Source organism: Micromesistius poutassou, assembly GCF_964030765.1.
Source record: "Micromesistius poutassou genome assembly, chromosome: 18".
NCBI classification, from domain to species: domain Eukaryota; kingdom Metazoa; phylum Chordata; class Actinopteri; order Gadiformes; family Gadidae; genus Micromesistius; species Micromesistius poutassou.
In genome coordinates this window covers 3,414,513-3,436,024 of record NC_140288.1, presented here as the reverse complement: position 1 = coordinate 3,436,024, position 21,512 = coordinate 3,414,513, and the positions used below count along the sequence as shown (strand labels likewise).

General features: G+C 42.8%; 2 protein-coding genes across 2 annotated transcripts; both read left to right on the top strand.

Moving 5' to 3' along the window:
• Positions 1–1,119: 1,119 nt before the first annotated feature.
• On the top strand, positions 1,120–13,544 carry lman1 (lectin, mannose-binding, 1). Its single transcript, XM_084483424.1, has 13 exons — positions 1,120–1,353; positions 1,876–2,030; positions 3,664–3,771; positions 4,849–4,910; positions 5,308–5,407; positions 5,666–5,789; positions 6,483–6,541; positions 6,764–6,896; positions 7,973–8,160; positions 8,999–9,075; positions 12,107–12,266; positions 12,841–12,965; positions 13,071–13,544. Exons 1-13 carry the CDS (start codon positions 1,134–1,136, stop codon positions 13,105–13,107), a joined length of 1,548 nt encoding a protein of 515 aa, XP_084339550.1. The 5' UTR covers positions 1,120–1,133; the 3' UTR covers positions 13,108–13,544.
• A 1,350-nt stretch (positions 13,545–14,894) lies between these two features.
• On the top strand, positions 14,895–19,129 carry cplx4a (complexin 4a; the record flags this gene model as incomplete). Its single annotated transcript, XM_084482695.1, has 3 exons — positions 14,895–15,058; positions 16,827–16,914; positions 18,902–19,129. 3 exons carry the CDS (start codon positions 14,895–14,897, stop codon positions 19,127–19,129), a joined length of 480 nt encoding a protein of 159 aa, XP_084338821.1.
• Positions 19,130–21,512: the final 2,383 nt, after the last annotated feature.

Sequence of the window (21,512 nt, the reverse complement as noted above, 5' to 3'; positions counted from 1 at the left end):
CCTCGCGTTGTGTTAAACCCCGGTGGGGGTCTACCTTAGTGTTGTCCTGTAGCTTTAGCATTGTGTGGCGTGCTAATGGTCTGCATTGTGCCGCGGTCGGTGTATAAATGGAGACCATGAGGCGACAAGCTTCGTTTGGCTAAGACTCCCCGAGTCACACTGAGGGTCTGACCAGACACTCTCCCTTTCAGGGCTAATGGGGGGGGTGGGGGGGGACATGTAACACAAACACCTTTAGATCAACAGCCACAGGACGCCGCTCTTTATCATGCGGAGGAAATCGTCTTTGTTTTTAATTGGTGTTTATATGGAGATTACAGGCGGATCGATAGGCTAGATAAACAAGCTAACTTCATGGTGCCGTGGTGGAGGAGAAGGTATAAGGACAAACACAAAAGTGCCAGATAACTCACTTTTGAGTTCGAAAAATGATAAACGTGTTTGTCTGCCTACCTTTATTAGGCTACATTAATCAGATTATGTCACTATGTCAAGTACCCTTTATTGAGTTTTAATTGATTGACCAAATATTAGTACTGACTCATTTCATGTGTATTCACAGTTTCCCTGACCCATTAACACCCTACGGCTTTCTATTGTCCTTTTCCAATGACCTATTAGTGTTGCTTTTGTTTTTAAATCATGTAACCCCGACCAGAGATGGAGAATTACACCAAAATATAGCCCCCCCCCCCCCCCTTCTCTCTCTCTCTCTCTCTCTCTCTCTCTCTCTCTCTCTCTCTCTCTCTCTCTCTCTCTCCCTCCCTCTCGCCTTTCCCCCCCCCCCCCCCCCCCCCCCCAAACCTATTCCAAAACCACCAGAAAAACGACAGAATAACGGTTGGGTAAATATTTCCAAGGACATATCTGGAACAAAGGCGAATTGGGCCGTTATGGTTGTTCACATTTTTATTTTGTCAACCAATGAACACATGCAGCTTTTCTTTTCCTTTTATTTATTTATTTCCTACAGCAGGGGCAGATGTAGTTCACACTCACAACCTCAAAACAAACCGTAATACGCGCTCCGCCACGTCAGCGCCGCCGTCCAATCAGAAAACGCCCTGTTGGCCCTCCGGACGTCACGTCACGCTCAAGGCTCGAGCGCTACGTCAGCAGTGTGGCCACGAAACATGGCGGTGCCCATAGGGAAGCGACTTGTGGCGAAATCGTACCTGTTCATATCAGTATTATTTATAACGTTAAAAAGTATCAGGTGTGATGACATTGCAGCAGGGGCAGCGACGTCAGACCCAGAGGCACCCCACAGACGTTTTGAATACAAATACAGCTTCAAAGGACCGCACTTGTCTCTGACCGATGGCAGCATTCCGTTTTGGATACACACCGGGAGTAAGTTTTGGAGCCAGCTGTCAGCCCTACCTGTCATCACGTATTATTTCATGTGCACCGTGTTATGTTTCCTCACCTTCCCCTTCCCTATTCGACATCATTTTGAAGGTTACACACTCGGCCTTATCCGAGTTATCGATCGATATTGTCAGAGAAGCCAACCACAGCGACTGATGCTCAGAGTGAGCTGGGTGATGACACTTTGTTGTAACACCAAAGCAACACCATTCATTTAGCAGGCGGCTGATTAGATCGCTACTGGCAGACATATGTGTCCACCTGAATTGGACCAGCAGACCGCAGACGATTGTGTATTGAACTTTCACTTATCCTATCTCCCATCGGGAGCCTCAGGCTTTAGATTCTTGCAACACAGTCCATTCTTTGGCACCAGCCTTCAGGCTGTCCGCGCAGTTACGACAGCATGGTCTCACTGTACGGTAGCTGTTATGATTCTGTTATGAAGATATGACTGATATACTCTTGTTACTCTCTTTCTCCTCTTCCTCCTCCTTGTCCCAGATGCTATTCCCAGTGCGGACCAGGTGCGGATCACCCCCTCGCTGAGGAGCCAGAAGGGCTCCGTGTGGACCAAGAACACGGTCTTGTTTGATAGCTGGGAGGCGATCGTGACTTTCCGTGTCTCAGGCAGAGGTCGGATGGGAGCCGACGGACTGGTGAGATGTCACAGAGTGTAACTGGGGGTTAACCTAGTGTTGATGCCAACTTCATGTAGGTCACTGAAGAGTGGGTGAAGGGTCACTACAGTGAGAGTGGTAATGAACATGGTGTTGATAACAGCTTCATGAAGGGCAGGGGTCACTACAGCGGGACTGGTAATGAACATGGTGTTGATAACAGCTTCATGTAGTGAAGGATAACTACAGCAGGACCAGTAATGAACATGGTGTTGATAACAGCTTCATGAAGGGCAGTAGCAGGAACCACTAGCAGGCGACTCTGTAAGCTCATATAGTCTGTGCTAACCTATGTATCCGGCCCCACTCACATTCATACATTCATTCTCCCGCAGACCTGGCCGGGTTCGAGGCAATCACAACCGTGTATCTAACATGGGGCGGGTTTGATAAGATGTACAGAGCAGCGCCTTATGGGCGTGACGTTGAGGCGTCATTTTCATAAATAACCAAGATTACAGAACCGGTGGTGAACCAAGCGTTGATGCTGGGTGTACTTCCTCTTCTCACGCGTCTGTCTGATTTGTGATGCCTCCCTGTCGAGCAGTAAGCTCTGGGGGGGAAATTCCACTGAGTACACGTATACATAAGGCTTGTTTGTCCTGCAAGTAAGCTTGCCGGTAGATAGGTAGCAAGATGCCCTAACCCGTCCATGACAGATCCTCTAATGTCCTGTGTCTGCATTCACCGTGCGATCTTCCCAATCTAACTATTACGGTTACTGCTATAAACTATTTGTGTAAAATGTTAATAATCCTTGAAAACCCGGAGTGCCCTAATTCATAAGAATACATCTTGCCAATGCCCCGATGTATCCTACGGTACGTCTTTAGGACAAAACAAATCATTCTATGAACACATTTTCTTATTTGACTAACTAGTTTTTTCAACCGAAATGGCAGGTCAGCCCTTCGCCCCCGGAAAACAAACTCTGCCAATCAAAACCTCTAATCTTCGTCTCCAAACACCTGCATGCATTATCCTTCAGGTGTTGCCTATGACTTCACGCTGATTCAGCCCACCATGTTCCACCGCAGGCCGCTGGCGCCCGTAAGCATCTGCCAGGGCTGAAGTGTACTTGATACAGACATTGAATTGGTGGCTCGGGGGCTCTAGTGGCACCCCTCTCTGAGTGTGTGTGACCCCGGGCTCGGTCCTCGTGAGGGGCTGGTGAAAGCTCCTTTTCTCCTGCCGCCGTTCATTAGCGGATCCCGACAGGAGCCGGCGCTTTCACGGCTTCAATCATTAGACAAACAAGGGGGTGGTTCGGGCGAGAGATGAAAACCCCGTGTTGCACCGCACATCGTCAAGTATGAAGTATAAGGACGGGCCGCCCTGAGCGGTTTCTGGGGAGGTTAGGCATGATGTCATCCGCATCGACTCCACCGAGGAGAAAGAAGCGACACTTTATTCTTGTTTGTCATTGAAATGAATGTACAATGGGAACTCGGGTTGTTATTCATAATTGTCGGCGTTAGACCAGTTAAAAAAAACAACCTGACTTTCAAATACCTCCTGGCATCACTCAGTCACTCGTGGCAGTTGCGGTATCCAGGGTGGAGAACAGTATGTTCCCTAACAGGTTGTGTGTGTGTTTGCTCTGTGATAACAGGGTATATGGTTCACCTCGCAACAAGGCCTCGACGGCCCCGTGTACGGAGCAGCCGACCAGTGGAACGGAATCGGAATCTTCTTTGACTCATTTGACAACGATGGAAAGGTGGGCGGAGTCTCTCAGTCTCTGTGGTTTCGATAGTTTAGTTGAGTGTGTTGATTGTGATCCGGGGTTGATGATGTTCAGAGCGGGCCTCTCTAAACCTGCACAACCCCTGATTTAGAGATAAGTATATAAATTTTTTGTTATAAAGCTAAAGCGTTTAATGTGCTATTCATTACTATATTATGTTCAGGTAATCATTTTTGTAACTTCAAGTAAAGTATCTGTCCATTTAAGAAACATTATTAGACAATGCGTTGGATTAGCCAAATCTTTGAACTCTGTGATTTGTTTGACTCAAGGCCAGTTTATATTACACTGTTTATATTGGCACAGACACTCTGAGGGCGTGGCCTTGCGCACATGCTTGATAATGCTGTTGTCCCGATTCATTCCCTTGTTTTGTCACGAGCAAAAGCACTAGGACTAGACTCAAAGATACGGTGTCCGGGACAGTAGAGAAACGTATCATTACATTAAAAATTATTACGTTCATGCGTCATGGAATAACTATAATTTCAACTGTTTGAACGGTGTTCAAATTTGAAAAATGTACGGTGGCACCTGCGCTACGTCACACCAGCACTTACACACACTAAATCATAGGGCCAGTGATCGGGACGGTTGAAAGTAGAATTGAGGACAGTTGCGGGACACTGGAGACAAGTTAATTCCGAGCCCTGGCCACTAGGAGTATTTTTTTTATGCTTGTTTAGGGTTTTCAAAGTGAACTTGAAATGCAAGCTTATGATGATGATGATGATGATGATGAGGATAAAGATAAAGGTATTGCAAATCATTATCTACTTGAACTACATGTTTAATCTAAACCTTATGAAATCATGTACCATCATTTTATTTTACGAGGGTAAACTCGATTACTCACTTACTATAAGAGATAACAAACGTAATGGTTTAATTTTAGAAAATATGTCAAATTTGCCCTTTGTGTGATGTGTGTTATTAGCATGTTTATTTCATATCTACATGCCTCATTCCTTTGCATAATTCTGTTTTCACCTGCATGCATACATGTGTTGGATGAACACCTGCCTCGACTTTCTCCAATTTCCTTTTCAGAAAAACAACCCCGCTATTGTCGTTGTGGGAAACAATGGCAAACTTGTTTACGACCACCAAAAGTGAGTAAATATTTATTTTCCTTCTGCTCCCTGACATCATCACCCAGCCACATTTTTTGAACAACTTAAAGAAGATTAGAAAATATGATTATATTTGGTCGGGGGTTGGGGGGGGAATAATAATCCTCCATCTCTCCTAATCTCCCTTGGGCCAGTAAAAACTGTAAATAACTGTTTTTTTTTCCATCATGTCTTCAAATTATACTCACCGCCTTTTTCCATATCTCATCAGGGTTGTTTACAGAATAATCCATAAGCATATAAACTCTAATGTGATAATATGATTTACTTATTAGATTATTATTTTCTCATAGCTGCGCATTTCGTGAGCGTTTTACATGTGTTTGCAATTAATGGTTAACATAAAATCTTTTATTTATTATTATTTGTAACCCAGTGATGGCACAACGCAGGCTCTGGGTACATGCTTAAGAGACTTCCGGAACAAACCGTATCCCATCCGAGCCAAAATCACCTACTACAAGAAGTCCCTGACGGTAGGAGACGCCAGGAGCACTGATTCACAGTCAGGGTCCAACATTAACACACAAATCTACCTTTTCTTGAAATCCATCCCATTTGACGACGTGGCAGTTAAAGAGACATTTCTCTGAAAAACTCACAACATGGATTCCGACTCGTTCGCACATTGTCATACATCAGTTCCATTATTTTGTATAAGATTCCCCCACTCTCTGCTTCTTCATTCATTCATTCATTCATTCATTCATTCATTCATTCATTCCTTCATCCAGGTGATGATCAACAACGGCTTCACCCCAGACAAGGACGACTATGAGTTCTGCACCAAGATGGACAACATTGTCATCCCTAAGGAGGGCTTCTTTGGGATCTCTGCGGCCACCGGTGGTCTAGCAGGTACCCATCATGTTTTAGCGTGCTTTTCTGTATTTTTATGTTTTTTTTTTAAGTTGTGTATTTGCCTGCAACAAGGGTACTTATAAAAGCGTAGACATTGTCTGTCCCTTCTTTTTTTTTGATACTTTCTTTTTATTTGTTTTTCAGGATAAAAGAGAACAAATAGACAGACAAAGAACACATAGGGCAAGCATGGGCCATATTAGAGTGTGAGAATAATAATAATAAAAATAAAATAGAAAATTAAAGTGGGTTACATTCCTTACAGTAGACAGACCATTTTTTCCAGGCCTTGATATAGCGATCAAACTGTAACCTTAAGGAAAAGGTCAGTCTCTCCATACACGCAAACCATACCAGATGTATGCATGATGGGAACCTGAATAGCACTCATATTAAAACCAGAAGAATCAATTCACTTTGTTTTTGATTTGACTTGTTTTTTTAGAAACCTGCGTGTGTAGGACACATTTTGTCGTAACTCCGATATTGATCTTATGCTATGAATATTTCTGAACTACGCTTTGGGCGACTGCCAAATAACTCAATGTCAATATGTAATCTAATTTGTGGAAAATCCTAAAAGAAGTAATTAGACGGGTAAATTCACTGTGTTTCTAATCCTGTGTTAAAACTGTCTTGTGTGTTTCTTCCTAAATGTTTCTAATCCCAGATATTTCTCCCCTTCAATAGATGACCATGATGTTTTGTCCTTTTTATTATTCAGACTAACAGAGCCTGGACAGCAGCAGGTAACTAACACGTCTTCTTCTGTTTTATAGCAGTAGTCCACCACACAGTTATAAAAAAAAAAGACAGAATCGCTCAGCAAAATGAGAAATAGTTCACGACATAACATTTTTGAACCAAAGCCCGCCTTTGTGTGCCGATGGCTACTTGGGGGAGAAAAAAAAGGTTGAACCCGGGCCCTTTCCATTGAGCTCAGAGTGGTTGTTTTGTCTCCGTTGTTGAAGCCCCCGGCCGAGGCGGAGATCCCCAAAGAGGAGAAGGACAAGTACCAGGAGGAATTTGAGAACTTCCAGCAGGAGCTGGACAAGAAGAAAGAGGAGTTCCAGAAGGAGCACCCGGACGTCCAAGGGGAGCCCAGTGAGTCAGCCGCAAACGCGGCTTACAAATAGATATCTATATATGTATAGTATAGATATAGGTATATATAGTGTATATATATAGTCTATATTTAAAGTGACCTGGGCCAATTACTCAATCCAAGCATTGTGTGTTTGTGTGTGTGTATGTATGTGTGTGTGAAAGAGCAGTTATATCCAGCTATTAAGAATATATTTTAAATGGCACAATATTATATATTTTTGCTATTTTCTTTTTTGTGTCTTTTCAATATTTTGAAAAGTGTTTTCAAATGAATTGACACCAACAATTCATAGACGAATATGCTCAGTCATTCATAACGTGTGTGTGTGTGTGTGTGTGTGTGTGTGTGTGTGTGTGTGTGTGTGTGTGTGTGTGTGTGTGTGTGTGTGTGTGTGTGTGTGTGTGTGTGTGTGTGTGTGTGTGTGTGTGTGTGTGTGTGTGTGTGAGAGATTAGAGATCTGTTCGTTTTTTAACAAATTTGTCAAATAGTTCTGATACTGTGAGTCATAATGCCATGCTCCACCAGTGGAGCGAGAAAGGACCACACACACACACACACACACACACACACACACACACACACACACACACACACACACACACACACACACACACACACACACACACACACACACACACACACAGATGCATGTGTGTCGTCCTTTCGCGCTCCACTGGTGAAGCACGGCATTAAACACTGCCAGGGTTGGGGTCTCAACCCCCTGCACTTATAACGTAGTGACTCACGGTATCCTAACTAATCTGTTAAAAAACAAACAGACCTTAAATCTAAATATGGGGGTGCCCCGGTGGCGCACTGGGCTAAAGCGCGTACCATATAGGCACAGTCCTGAACGCAGAGACCCAGGATCGAATTCGGCCTGTGGTCATTTACTGCATGTCCTCCCCTCTGTCTTCCACACCTTCCTCTCTGTCTCTCTCTATAATAAAGCAGACAAAATGCAAAAAAAAAAAAATCTTAAAAAAAATCTAAACATGAATCTAATGTGAACGAACGCAAACCCAGTGACTCTTAACATGAACCGATATCCGCTTGATTCTCTCTGCGCCAGTCGAGGAGCAGTACGAGAGCGTGAACGACCGGGAGATCCGGCAGGTGTTCGAGGGCCAGAACCGCATCCACCTGGAGATCAAGCAGCTCCACCGGCAGCTGGCCATGATCCTGGACGAGCAGCGGCGCTACGTCTCCGTCATCACCGACGAGGTCGCCAAGAAGGGGACGCACGCCGAGTCTGGACAGGTACGGGACACCGGGACACCGGGACCACCCCCCCCCCCCCCCCACACGGTTATAGGGGACACTAGGGGTGTAACGATACACTAAAGTCACGATTCGGTTTTTAAGTCACGGTTCGGTGTGTGTGTTTTTTTCGGTACAGCAGTTTTTTTATTGTTTTATTTTTATTAAACAATTTTATTTCGATTTGATTTATTCAATTGTATCAAACAAATGCCTTACACAAATGGAAAGACATCAAATACAATTGAGGACAAAAACACAATAAAGTCCAGGACTTATTTCCATTGTGGTCCTCACAAACACAAAACATCAAGACAAGACGAGACACATAATCAATAAAAACTTGTTTTTTTTCGGTACGCACTGAAATGAAACGTGCATCTAACCGTTGGACCTGTACCGAAAAATGTCGTTACGAATACGCCTATCGTTACACCCCTAGGAGACACTGAAAAAACTGAAAGAACTGTCAATGTTTTTGTTATTACTGGTAGTTATCATTATGAGAGTTTTTTTGCACATTGAACACAATTTTTTCTTTGCGCATGTTTTTTTATCTTTCTTTCTGTGGATCTTATCAATAACTTGTTTTTTCTTTGACCTTTGTTTGCTATCTTTGATGTATTCCTTATCTCTGGTTTGATTTGTACTGTTTGTTTCGATGCAACACCTGAATTTCCCATCTGAGATTATTAATTTTGTGTTATCTTAATGTACAAATATTGCACTGCGGACCTGTGTGCGTGTGCGCGTGCGTGCGTGCGAGCGTTTGATGTTGGCACTAGAATGAAAGACGTTTTTCTTTTGTGACTGACTGTCAACGGTGTTTTGCCTCCAGCCAGATGCTGGCAGTCCCCAGATGAGCTCAGTCATCGCCAACCAACAGGAAGTGCTGAAAAACCTCAACGACCTACGGTAAGTCACGGCGGTTGTTATTCAAACGGAGTTGGTCTCTGATCTGTCGAAAGCTTGCTGTTGTTTTTGTCCTCCACGTACACAGTGACCTATGATACTCCAGGAAAAACAAGAAAAATATGAAAAATCCCTTTTTTTTTAAATCTCTGAAATCATGGTTAATCTTAAAAAACAATAGAATGAGTTGCATCCCAGGTGTTTGTCAGCCTGATAATCCAGCTCACCGTGAAATCCCCCCGCTTTCTATACCTTCTCACTCTAGCTAAAGATCCTTTACCACAGCCACACGCACAATAACATACACACGCAAACACACAATAACACCAACCCCCATGTACGATATTTTCTATACTTCGGACCGTCTTAAAACTCCTTACTGAATTCCACTCAACTTTGATGACTTGTCTTCCTAATTCACATTAGGGTTTGGTTGAGAGGGACACAACACAATTAAACACATTTTATGTTTAGTTTCTTCTTTTTCAAATGTTTTGTATTTTTTGCGCACATCAAAATAGAGAAAACAACAAATAAAATGAAGTAGAATGTGTCAAAATGTGAGCTATCTTATACATCCAGTTAATAAATAAATCACTTTCACTGTCCATGGCATCTCATATGCTGCTTCGGTTTACTGCGTGTAACGCAAGTTGTAAGTGGTAAACATACCAAGACCCAGACATAATCTTCTGAGCATTTAACGTCCACTGTCTCTATTGATATTATTGCAACACAAATGGAAGATAATACGGCTTAAGAGATTGCACTTGTAGTCCAGCATGGCTAAGACTCAAAGGACCGCTTGATATTTCAGACTGGAGAATGCCTGATTAAATGGGAGAAATGTAATTGTACAGCGTTTTGGATATTGTTAGGTTTTCTCATCCAGCGTCAGTAAGTTATTTGTTCCTTGCGTTGGCCGGGCGTCCTTCAAGGCTTAAGCCATTGTGATCACACGGTAGAACGATTTAACAGACGTTCCTCCACATGCACAAAAGGGAATTTGCTGATTAATTTCACAGTCTTTTCTTGTTATTGTGCAGATCATAATACTTACATTTTTGTTCTGCTTTTTGGCACGACAGCAACTGTAATGATTCTTAAACGTTGGTAATCTTTTATCAACTCTGAAATGGGGTCAAAGTGAACTGAAGAGTCATTTTGATCTCTAACATTGATCCTTCTAATACTTGAGTGCTGATTAGATTTGAAGAAGACACAAAGACACCATATTGTCTTTGGAATATTAAATATGTTCTATGGTTGTATTGTTTAATATTAATTTGCACACGCCAACCATCTGTATTGAGGGTTAATCGGAATCACAAGATATTAAAGGTTTTATTTGATGTAACATTAATCTCTTGTCTATAATAAAACAAGAAAGCTGTTTGTATGCCCCAAATCCAGCTGAACATTTATCCTTAAAAAAATATAATCTATACATATCTATGATAATATTATTATTGATCAAATATATCTTTAAAGACAAAAATACAAAGAATAAGAATAATGAAATAAAAAAATGATAATATGTTTGGTACTTCTATTTATACTTTATTTTCCATCTGCCACAACCAATAGGCATCTGCAGTCACGTATTTTTCAATCCATAATTAAATCGACTGAACCAATCATGGACTCAAGATTGCGTGAAAAGGCAACATTTTCATAATGACTTCAATTGAGCAACACCCTTCAGCGGAAAGGCAATTTTAAGATGAGCTTTACAGGGACAATAATCCGACATTGACATGTTGAACAAGTTGCGGTCCCCGCACGGGCCTACAGCTGCCTCATCCCTGCTCTCATATGCTATAATACGTAGGGCCCATCTGAATTATTCAGTAGATTAAGTCAGTTTATCATGACCCTTCCCCAGATCACACATTTCCCTTGTAGTCTCGGCAGTTCATCTCCACAAACGGGGTCACCGCTGAAGATTAGGCGATGATTTTTTTTATTAAATATTCACTTTCTCAAGGGAGGGTGTTTTATTGACCCTTCTGAGAAACAAATTACAATGTGTTTATCTGTCATCCCTTTACATCCTTAACCCCTCCACCCCCCCCTGCAAGAAAAGACCACCACATCTTAATGCCATTTGGTTTCCCCACTTTATCAGATTAGTAGTCTTTTAAATACATCTGTCATCACACACAGGCCAAACATTCTCTGATTCTCTGATTGCTTTCTTGTCAAAACTCCCTCCCTAAGGACCTTTCACTCATGACCTTTAACAATCAGTTAAGACGTTTATTGTAATGCATTAGTGTTATGTAGGATATTCAAAGATCTAAGGGATTTACCCTAGCACTTTCCATGTAAGGTTACACATAGTTTTTTGCACTGTTAAACTATTTTCCTGGCAATATATTAGCTTACGCTTGGCTTTACAAAGTAATTCATCAAATTGTAGCACACCAAGGTATCAATGAAGATGGAAATACAAACGCTTGTCTCAAATGAAATGCTGCAGAACAGTGTGGACGTTACTTACTATTCCAGGAATATCTCAATAACGCCCTATCCCTCTCCCTGCTCCCGAATGTCCTGTCTCTGGATTCAATGGAAGTCTTTCTGGGTTAAGCTGTCTGCTCATGACCAAATGGTAGATCAAATATCAGTAAAAACATGAGTTAACGAGCAGCTCGAAAAGTGTACTCGGAAATTGAAAGTGCTTTCACTGCCATGGGCAAGAAAACAGTGGGTGGACGCAAACTTGGAATTTTTGCCTAAAGGTACATTGTATACAATTTTTAAGTGACATCTTGTGCCACTGACTTGGCACCTTACAGGCCACCCTAGATGATCCTACGTTGTTGAAAATGAATGGGTGAGGGGTGTTTTCAGTTGTTTGCAATCTGCAACCGCACTTCTAGATGGCACTAAATCCTACACACTGCAGCTTTAAAACTACATCCCAATCTTCTTAATGACGATGACGACGATGATGACGATGATGATGATGATGTCTGAGTTTCTGCCGCTCGGCCTTAGTTGACCCTGGTTTCTGCTGGTTCTGCTGCAGGATTTCCTTCCAGGAGTCCCTGAAGCAGGTGGGCTCAGTCCAGGGCAACGCGGCGGGCCTGGGGGTGTACGAGACGGTGCAGCACTTCAACGAAATCAAGGAGCACCTGCACTCGGTCAAGAGGGACGTGGATCACCTGGTGCAGCGCACCCCAGCGCAGGTACACCACCACCACCACCACCCCCGCCCCAAGATATGTTGATCCAGCTCAGCCCGTCGCACACGTTGTTTTAAAGTGACTAACGATCAGTATGAAGGATGTCTAGCGTGCTTGGATTGTGTTTCCGAAACATGCAAAACCCTGCTCCTTCTGAAGTTACCACCACTACCACTGGGGTGAACAATCTAAAACTAAATGTATCCTAAAAGGTATTTTAAAGTACATTTTTAAGTAGTAGCAGTCCAAAATATCCAAAATATATTTTAGTTAGTAAAAACAAAAAAACTTTGCATCTCCCCCAAAAAAAATGTACTACTTAAAAAAGATTTTTTAGTGGTACTGCTAAAATATATTTTGGATTTAAATGACTGCTACTACTTAAAATTGACTTAAAAATGTATTTAGGTTTTAAATTGTTAACCCCATCATGCAGAACCCCGGTCTTCCTGGCCTTCATGTAGTAAATACACATTACCATTCAGAAGCTGCCTGTGCAGTTTAAACATCATCTTAAAGGGGTATTTCTTGTGATTTGCATCACGGCTGACTGTTGCACTGTGTCGTCGTCCCCCAGAACCCTGCAGAGAAGATGTTCAAGTGTCCAGACTTCCCCCCGATCCCGGCCTGTCTGTCCACGCTCCACTTCGTCGTCTTCGTGGTCATCCAGTCCGTCCTGTTCTTCTGCTACATCATGTACAAGTAGGTCCTCCTCCCCGGACGAATGGCCCCGTACTGATGGAGATGTGACCGCTGAATGCTGACCGAGGTTCTGTTTGTTTGTTTGTTTGTTTGTTTGTTGCATAGAAGTCAACAGGAAGCGGCGGCCAAGAAGTTCTTTTGATGAAACGGCGGGAGAACGAGAAGATGTCCATTTTTGTCCATGATTTTTTTTAGTTTAATATAATTTGTGTTGAAATTGTAAATAATTCTACTTGAAGACAATACTTTTGTTTTGAGAATTCTTTTCCTTTTTTAAATTGCAGTTTTAATTTGATGATACAACCTGTGTATTAATTCCTGCTCAAAGTGTTCCAACATTTCTGAAAATCCCCAACACAATTTACCGTTACATGCAGTGTTTTCAGACGATTTTCCTCGGCTTGCGTCTCATTCCATTCAATCCACAGCTCTAGGTTACAATAAAAGTATTCAATTTAAAATACTGTGTTTTTGGATCGATGCTACGAAGCTAAAATTCCGACAACAGTAGCATAATGTGTACCAATGTGGAATGAGTTGGTTGTGTTGTCTTCTCAAGCTGTTTTATATAAATAGAAAAAAACTAAAACACATGTGGTATGCTTATTTACATCCCCCGTAATTGCTATGGAGGTCCTCCACAACGGTAACATTCACTCTTCGGCCATCAGGTAAACATGGCTGGGTGCGTTTATGAGTAGCAGTTTACTATTCAGATTGATACCTAGTGATCCAGTTTGGTTATTGTGGTTACGTAGAAATGCGACAAACATAGCAGTTGGTTCATAACCTAACAAAGGAAGTCAAATATAATTGCACATCAGTTTTCATTGTGTTTGTGTACATATTAGCCACTTAAGTACAGTTTTGAGTTTGTGTCTTTATCGATTTGATAATCCTAAATCTGAGACATTGAGATTGCAGCCATCACTGTCGGACACACTTCACATATGACCATTTCAGGAGTGTCATCTCACCAAGAACCTGTAGTGTGCAGAGGCAACCACCAGGGGTTCATTTTCAATGCGTACATTCAGAGATGTCATTTATGAGGCCTTCGGTCAGGAACCGGAAGTTGGAATAACGCGGTGGATAAAGAGGGAAAGGTCTCGGCTAAGTCGTCCCCTATCCTTTATGTACCTTTTAATCACCCCCACCCCCCTCCTCCTCCTCACACACACACACACACACACTTCTAAAAACAATGGCGCTGTGGCCAGGGGATAAACAGCTCCATAATCCTACTCATCCCTCCCCCGGTTTTGCGCTCAGTAGTATAAATGGAAATGTCCGAGCCAGGTTGCACAGGGCCGCGCCCCCTGCCTCACTAATATGATTAAGCACCAATGGGCTGAGGCCACATATGCCAACAGAACCGGAACCCACTTTACAACTTTTACCCTATTTTTATCCCCCAATGGTGACACTCTTGACACTGTGGCACCAAAGCACTGTAAAAGTACAAAAATGCGTTAAATGTGTGCTAAAAGGGAACGCTGGCTGCAGAGAGGTCCTGCTGTCTGTCAGGAATAGAGAGGAGTGAGTGTGCCATCTGCCCCTGAAACATGGCCGAGCTGGGAGGGTTTTAATCCAGATTATGGCCGTGGCACAACTGTGTGTGTGTGTGTGTGTGTGTGTGTACGTGTTGCTCGGTGTCAGTGTGTCCTTGGCTACATACACACGCAGCAGGCTAGCTAGCAAAAGGAAGGATCCCGTTGGATTTACCGACAAAACACCCCCCCACCCGAAAAAACAAGGAGGCCCCAACAAGACCCCTGAAGGACACCACCACCACCCTCCCCCACCCCTCCCTCAAAAGAAAACACCTTCGCCGACCAACTTTTTACTACCTTTCCTGAACCTGAGAGGAACGGGCGGCTCTTTGTTCACAGCGGCGGAGGAGATCAGTTTTCCGGGGCTTACAGCAGAATGGCGTTCCTGATCAAGAGCATGATCGGAAACCCGTTGTCGGGGATCGGTCTGGGTGGCGGCGGGGACAAGGAGGAGGAGGCCGCGCCCACCGACCCGGCCAAGGCGGCGGGCATGACCCGCGAGGAGTATGAGGAGTACCAGAAACAGTTGGTGGAGGAGAAGTAAGTAAAGGCTGGAGAGGGCTCCCGTCTTGTTGTATTCCCACCCCCCCCCCCACCCCACCCCACCCCGGTTGGCTGGTGGCGGAGAGCCGCCTGTGTGAGACGGCGGCGGTCGGACCCACCGACACGTCTGACCTTGGCGATCCGTTCTTTTGCAGCGAGAACGCTGACATGTTACGGATACGTTTTTTTTTTTTTTTTTATAAATGTAGTTTGTTAATGTCATACCCCTGAGGTTAGGAAGTGCACATAAAAAGCAAACCAACGTTACTGGTGTTTTATTACGTTTATACACATTTTATTTATTTATTTATTTAAAGAGGTTTTTTTTGTGAGCATAGTCACAATAGACTTATTATACCATTATTTAAGTCATTAAGCCGAAATGATCTGGAGAGATTTGTTGCAAGATTATAAGTCACCAAAATAAGTCATTAATCTTCCTCAAAATGTCCTCTATTCTGAGGGTTGTTTCAATAAGATTTCTAGTAATATATCTGAAACATAATCGACTTGACTGTGTAGGCCTATTCTGTCAAATATTTACAAATACTAATACCTCCAAGCAAACACCAATCAGACTACAATTGATCAATGTCAAGTAGATGAAATGCTTGTTTTCTGATTTTCACTGTGTAGCATTTACTGTCATTTTGCTCATCATAACTTAGCATATAGCTTAGCATATAGCCGGAAATATTAGCAGGTAAATTCAGGTAAAGAATTTCCAATGACATGTGTTTGCTAAGCTGCTTGGCTGCTGTCTATTGTCGACTGTTTCACATTGTTGTGTGAGACATTGACTATCACATGTACACCACATATATTACATCATAGTTCAGTATAGAGATATTAAGTTGGGTATGTCCAACATTAGCAAATGAAATGGTGCATCACTGGGTATAGCAATATGCTACCCTGAATTATGCATCTGTTGTATCTCTAAGGAATGGATATAATGGAAAATTTGGTATTTAGGACTTCTGTAAAGCTCAGACGAATTATTGCCACGCTATAAATGGAGTGATTTAGATGTAGAGGCCAGACATGCAGATTACATAACCAGATTTGTGCTTCCATCTCTCTGGAGAAAGGGCAATTCAATTCAATACAATTTCATTTAGTCACGTGACAGGTGCGTAAATTGGAGCGGTTATACATGAATGAAATTTGGACTAAACATTTGAAATAATAATTTTCACAATATATACGAGAACTACAATGTACAACTAGGGTTAATCCAAACCAATCATTTATTTTAAAAGTGTGAAATTTGCCCTCCCATGCATCCCAAATATTCATTAGTTGGATTTTAGGATGATAACATCGTTCCCATTGTGTTTGCAAAAAACAGTATTTCCCAGTATTCCCAGTAGTATTTTTAATGTTAATCAAAGTCCACGCCACTAGTACAGGACAACACAGTACTTTGCATACATTACATTCCATACCCTTCAACCAAAGAGGTCTTTGTTTGGTGATTAGTAATATTTGTCATTGATACTGTGTTTTCCACAATGCGGTGTTTGAAATAGATTAAGCCATAAGTCTTATTCACCTATAGCGGCCAGCTACGTTCCATCTTTGTTGTAAATGCTGGCTCGGTCGGAGAACAGAATAGAACCAAGATGGCCGCTATGCAAACAAAGATGGCAATGGATGATAATAAAATTAAACGTCATTGAACCAACGATTGCTACTGGCTGCCTTTCCCCATTCTGAAATCGTATTGTCTAGTTGGTTCAACTCTAAAGTGTCTCTTCCACAGGATGGAGAGAGATGCAGACTTCCTGCATAAGAAGGCAGAGAGAGCCACACTGAGGGTGTGTCTACGAGATAAATACAGACTGCCCAAGGTAAGCACTGCTCACTGCCTCAACAAGTGTTGAACTATAAGAGTGACTGTGAGAACTCACACTACAAAATAACGCCCACAACTAAGTCCATTGTGTTACTTTGCCGTGTTTAAATAGGTTGCTTCATGCTGTAAATATATTCTCTTTCATACATATAAAAAAAATCTTTGTTATATCTAAATGTATATATTTGAAAACCACAAATAATGATTCATAGGATTGGAATTTGAAAAGTGCCACAAAGTACCACAACTCAACTCGGACGGTCTGACTTTTCAAAGTCAAACCCATTAATAATTACTTCTGTCTCCAAAAAAAATCAAACAAGACGACTGAAAACAAACCAATATTGAAGTCTGGCCTCTTATTGGCCAAAACGTATTCAGACAAAACCCTTAAAAGCACGACCCGGCGACTGGCTACCTTGTGAGGCCCTGCCTTCAAGCCTGGTTGACCATCAACCCTGATCTGGTGAGCACGAGTTCTTGGCAGTTTAGGGTTCAAAGAGAAGACGGCGGAAACCCGTGCCAACGGATTAGCGGTGTGCACGACGTCACCGCGTGTCCCACCAGCTCCTCGGGTCTTAAACGGCCAACCGTCCCGGAGCAGGTGTCGCAGGCTCTTTGGGTAATCTCAGGCGCTTGGTGTGTGAGGCAACAAGTGTGAGCGGGGGAACGCTGTAGGCACCAAGTGATTTCTTCCCGTTCCCTTTTCAAGGGCCAACTGATAGAAAGGAGCACAGGGTTAAACGTTAGCCACGATGGCAGAAGCGAATAAGGTACGTGTCGAGATTGTCGTGGTTCAAAGGGGTTTTCAAAGAAAAGAATGTTTGATGGTAACCATGGTTATCTAGCACAGATTGTCCTCTGCGGTAGATATTCAACTGATCCGTTTGTGGATCCGTTCCCTGCATTGACAAACGTATGATTAATGATAAATGTAATTGATTTTTCTGCCTCTTAATATTTTCTATGGCTGTGTGACAGAGCTCTGTCACTTCACTATTATACACATATCTTCAGGACAATCAAGGTATTGATAAAGGTAATTAATTTCCTCACTTCATGTTTTCCATTGCATGGAACGCCTGGGCCTTTGACAAAAACTGATTTACATAAGGTGTCTTTATTATGATGAGGTGGCTCTGTGCTGAATTCCCTGATTACCATAACAACTCTGAAGACATAGTCAAGGAAACAAGGCTCCTTTGTCGGTTGGTTTCCGTCAAGGACACCTGCGTACGCTCTCTCTAATAGCCCCGGTTATTGTGTAAAACAATACCTTCCCCACGAGTGCAGGCGTTTGACTCGAGAAGCCGATGCTGTCAGCTGGGTCTATTAACTGTGTGCGTCTTTGCTGTGCTGAGAGTGTCAGGCCTTTAGACGTTGGTTGTTTGCGTGAGGCCACGGCTGTGGGCCGTGGTAATCCCACAGCTTGGTGTTAAACATAGATCCATGGTGTTGTAACAGCATTCCGTAGTCTTCCACAGCCTCTGTCTGTAACGTACAGGTCTGTGCGGAAGGGTTCGAAGTGGGTTAGGAAGAAAGTTTGCTTCTCTATATTTGTATAGATTTCGTTATGTTTCTATTACGGAATTTACTGGAGATTCTTATAAGAAAAATAAATGTTGAACGTCCTTCTGCTAGGTTTTGTTGGGACCTCGGGAAGGCCCAAAACCATCCCATGATATGTTGCTGTTCTTGATTACCTGATTGTTTACCATGACTACTCCATCAGGTACCAATCGTCTAGAAACAAGAGAAAGAAAAAGAACAAAATGATTTACAAAGATAGAGGGATGGATTGATGGACGGCTGGATAGATAGATTCACCAGTTTCACCAATCATCAGATTTAATGTCTTCACCTCCACCCTTGTTGGTTTGTTCCTGTCTGTGTGCTACCGTCTTCCCTCCTCACAGCTCTACACCGGTGTAACCCTCTCCATGCTCTCTCCTCCCCCCCCCCCCCCCCCGGTGTGTCCATAGAGCGAGCAGGACGACAACATGATCGAGATGGCCGGCGATGACGTGGACGTGCCCGAGGAGCTGCTGAAGATGGTGGACGAGGACGCCACGGAAGAGGAGGTGAAGGACTCCTTCCTGGGCCAGATGCAGAACCTCCAGAACATGGACATGGACCAGCTGAAGGAGAAGGCCTCCACCACTGTCACCGAGCTCAAGACCAAGGCAGAGGAGAAGTGCTCTGTGATGTGAGCTGGTGGGGGGGGGGGGGGGGGGGTTAGTGGTAGGGGAGGGGCGGGGGGAGGCGGGCGGGAGGGTGGTGGTGGTGGGGAGGCGAAGAGAAGGGGCGAAATGATCAAATGCAATCCAAATGCCGGCTTTCCTAGGGAATCACCAGCCATGCAGCGTGCGAGAGGCTGGGATACAAAGTCAGAGCTTTGACTCAAAGTGTATACTTGTAAACAAAACAGTAGCTAATTACTAGTGCCGTATCATCGCAGTACAGATAAGGGCCAGGTGTTGTTGTCTTTACTTCCATCTCATTCCACTTTCTCAACTGATTGGAAACAGTTTTTTTGTGTGTCTGTATAACAGGTCATCGCTAACTCTAAAATGGCAGTTGTTGGTGGCTGGTCCAGAAAGCTTACTCCTTTTGTTAGTAGTTTTCCTTTGTTTTGTTTTGTTTATGTTTTGGATTATCTAAATGATCTACAAAAGTGATCCTTTCCAGTGAGGCGAACAAAATCCATTTTCTCTGACGCATTCCTATCCACGTGGTCATGTTTATCAAACACACATTCAAATCCAAAATGCTTGTTCTAAAGTCATTTTAACGATAATTGCGTATTTGTTTATCCATGCGAGACAGTGTTGACAGTGTTGACCTCAACGAAACAGCTAATTACTCAAGGAAAGACTTCCAAGTAAGTCGGGATTCATATCAACCCTTCCCTCTCACTGTTTTTCCCAGCACTCTCCCTCAGTCTGTTGTTGACAATACTATAGATGTTTGTATGTAGTGAGTGTGAGTAAACGTTGGAATGTAGATGTATTCCGTTCCGGTGTTGTTGAAAGAGTGACAATCAGGACACAATGTATGAGTTGGTTGATTTCAGTTCTTGACAATAATTGTGTAAAAATAAAACATTGACTCCTTATGTATATGTCATGTAAAATATCTCACGTCCTCTTGTATTTTGATCGAATCTATAATCCTTTTAAAATGTTAGCCTCCATAGGCAAGAATGAAAACTGTTCAGTTTTGCATGTCCACGTTTTGAATTATATTGTTGTCATTCCATAGATAATGACACTGCAGACACACATGCAAGTGAATTAACTAAAAATGCAAATAAATGATTAAAAGAAGTATGTTTGTCAAATGTTTCATCGTACATCCTTTCATGTGACATCTAGAATGGCACATATGACTAACCCTAACAACAGAACCATCAAAATCCATAATTAAATCTATTAGTGGTGATATTCAATCTTATGTTACTTCACACAAACTCGACACACAACGATACAAACGTTCCTCTACGGCTCAGTTAAAGATGCTGAGTAAACGACATGTGTTAACTGATCTGCTTGTACCTCAACGTAATCCTATCTCCACAGATAGATCACAAACTATCCAAAAACGATGTGGTCCTTATTAACCCGGGATCCTTATCCTCAAGTGGCTCATCCCCCATAGTTTGCCATTAGAACCGACAAAGTGAGTAAACACTACAGTGCTTAATGGCGTATGATTATTGAATTGGAAGAGGGGGTTCCTGAAAGGGAGAGAGAAGGAAGCTGTGAATGCCGGGTGCTTCGTTTGGAGTTGCCTCTGAAAGGCACTGGATTTGTGAGCTCTTGAGATTACCGGTTAATAGGATCAGAACCGTTGAGGTAGCCAGCCTGGGCAGGGGGGCGTATCTTTGGTTTCAGCGTTAGACGGTACGGTGTGAGTGCAGAAAGTGTGCAAGCCACACTTTTTTTTTTGCAGGACTTTTGGTGCAAATAATTCTCCCTCTCCCTCCATTATTTACCAGCCACCACATACAGGTGTACTTTGATACACAATTACTACTTTTACTTATTTATTAGTTTGTTTACAACAGGACCTCTCGACCTTGGGGTCGTGACCTTATGTGGGGTCGTAGGAAATGTTTCACTGAAAACAAATCTGTGTTTTTTAAAGTTTTTTTGTGTAAGGGTTAGGTAAGGATTTAGTTTAAGGGAAAGGGATACGTTTTAGAGTTTGGGTTTTTGGTGTTTTATTTGGTTTTAAAGTTAGGGCATACTATCAGGGTTAGATTGTAGGGTTATAGTTAGGCTTTAGGGTTAGAGTTTGGTTTTAGAGTTAGGGTATCCTATCATGATTATAGCTTTCAGGGTCAGAGTTTGGTTTGGGTTTGAGTTTGGTTTTTGTGTTAGGGTTTGGTTGTAGGATTTGGGTTAGGCTCTCAGGACATTGGTCCCGGGACCTGGACGCCGGACGGGCCCCTGAGGTCTTGGGGTTCCTGAACAACAAGCTCGGAATACGGTTTGGTTTTTGGCCTTCAATACAAAGTCCAAAAAATAGGAGGAAAAATATTAATATAATGATGTGAATATTACGTTATAGGCCTACACATCATATATTAAT

Excerpts from the sequence above, each read along its gene's own strand:
- lman1 (XM_084483424.1), top strand. The coding sequence starts at position 1,134 with ATGGCGGTGCCCATAGGGAAGCGACTTGTGGCGAAATCGTACCTGTTC. Across the intron at positions 6,897-7,972 it reads GGACGTCCAAGGGGAGCCCA|TCGAGGAGCAGTACGAGAGC; the intron begins GTGAGTCAGCCG and ends TCTCTGCGCCAG. Across the intron at positions 8,161-8,998 it reads CGCACGCCGAGTCTGGACAG|CCAGATGCTGGCAGTCCCCA; the intron begins GTACGGGACACC and ends TTTTGCCTCCAG.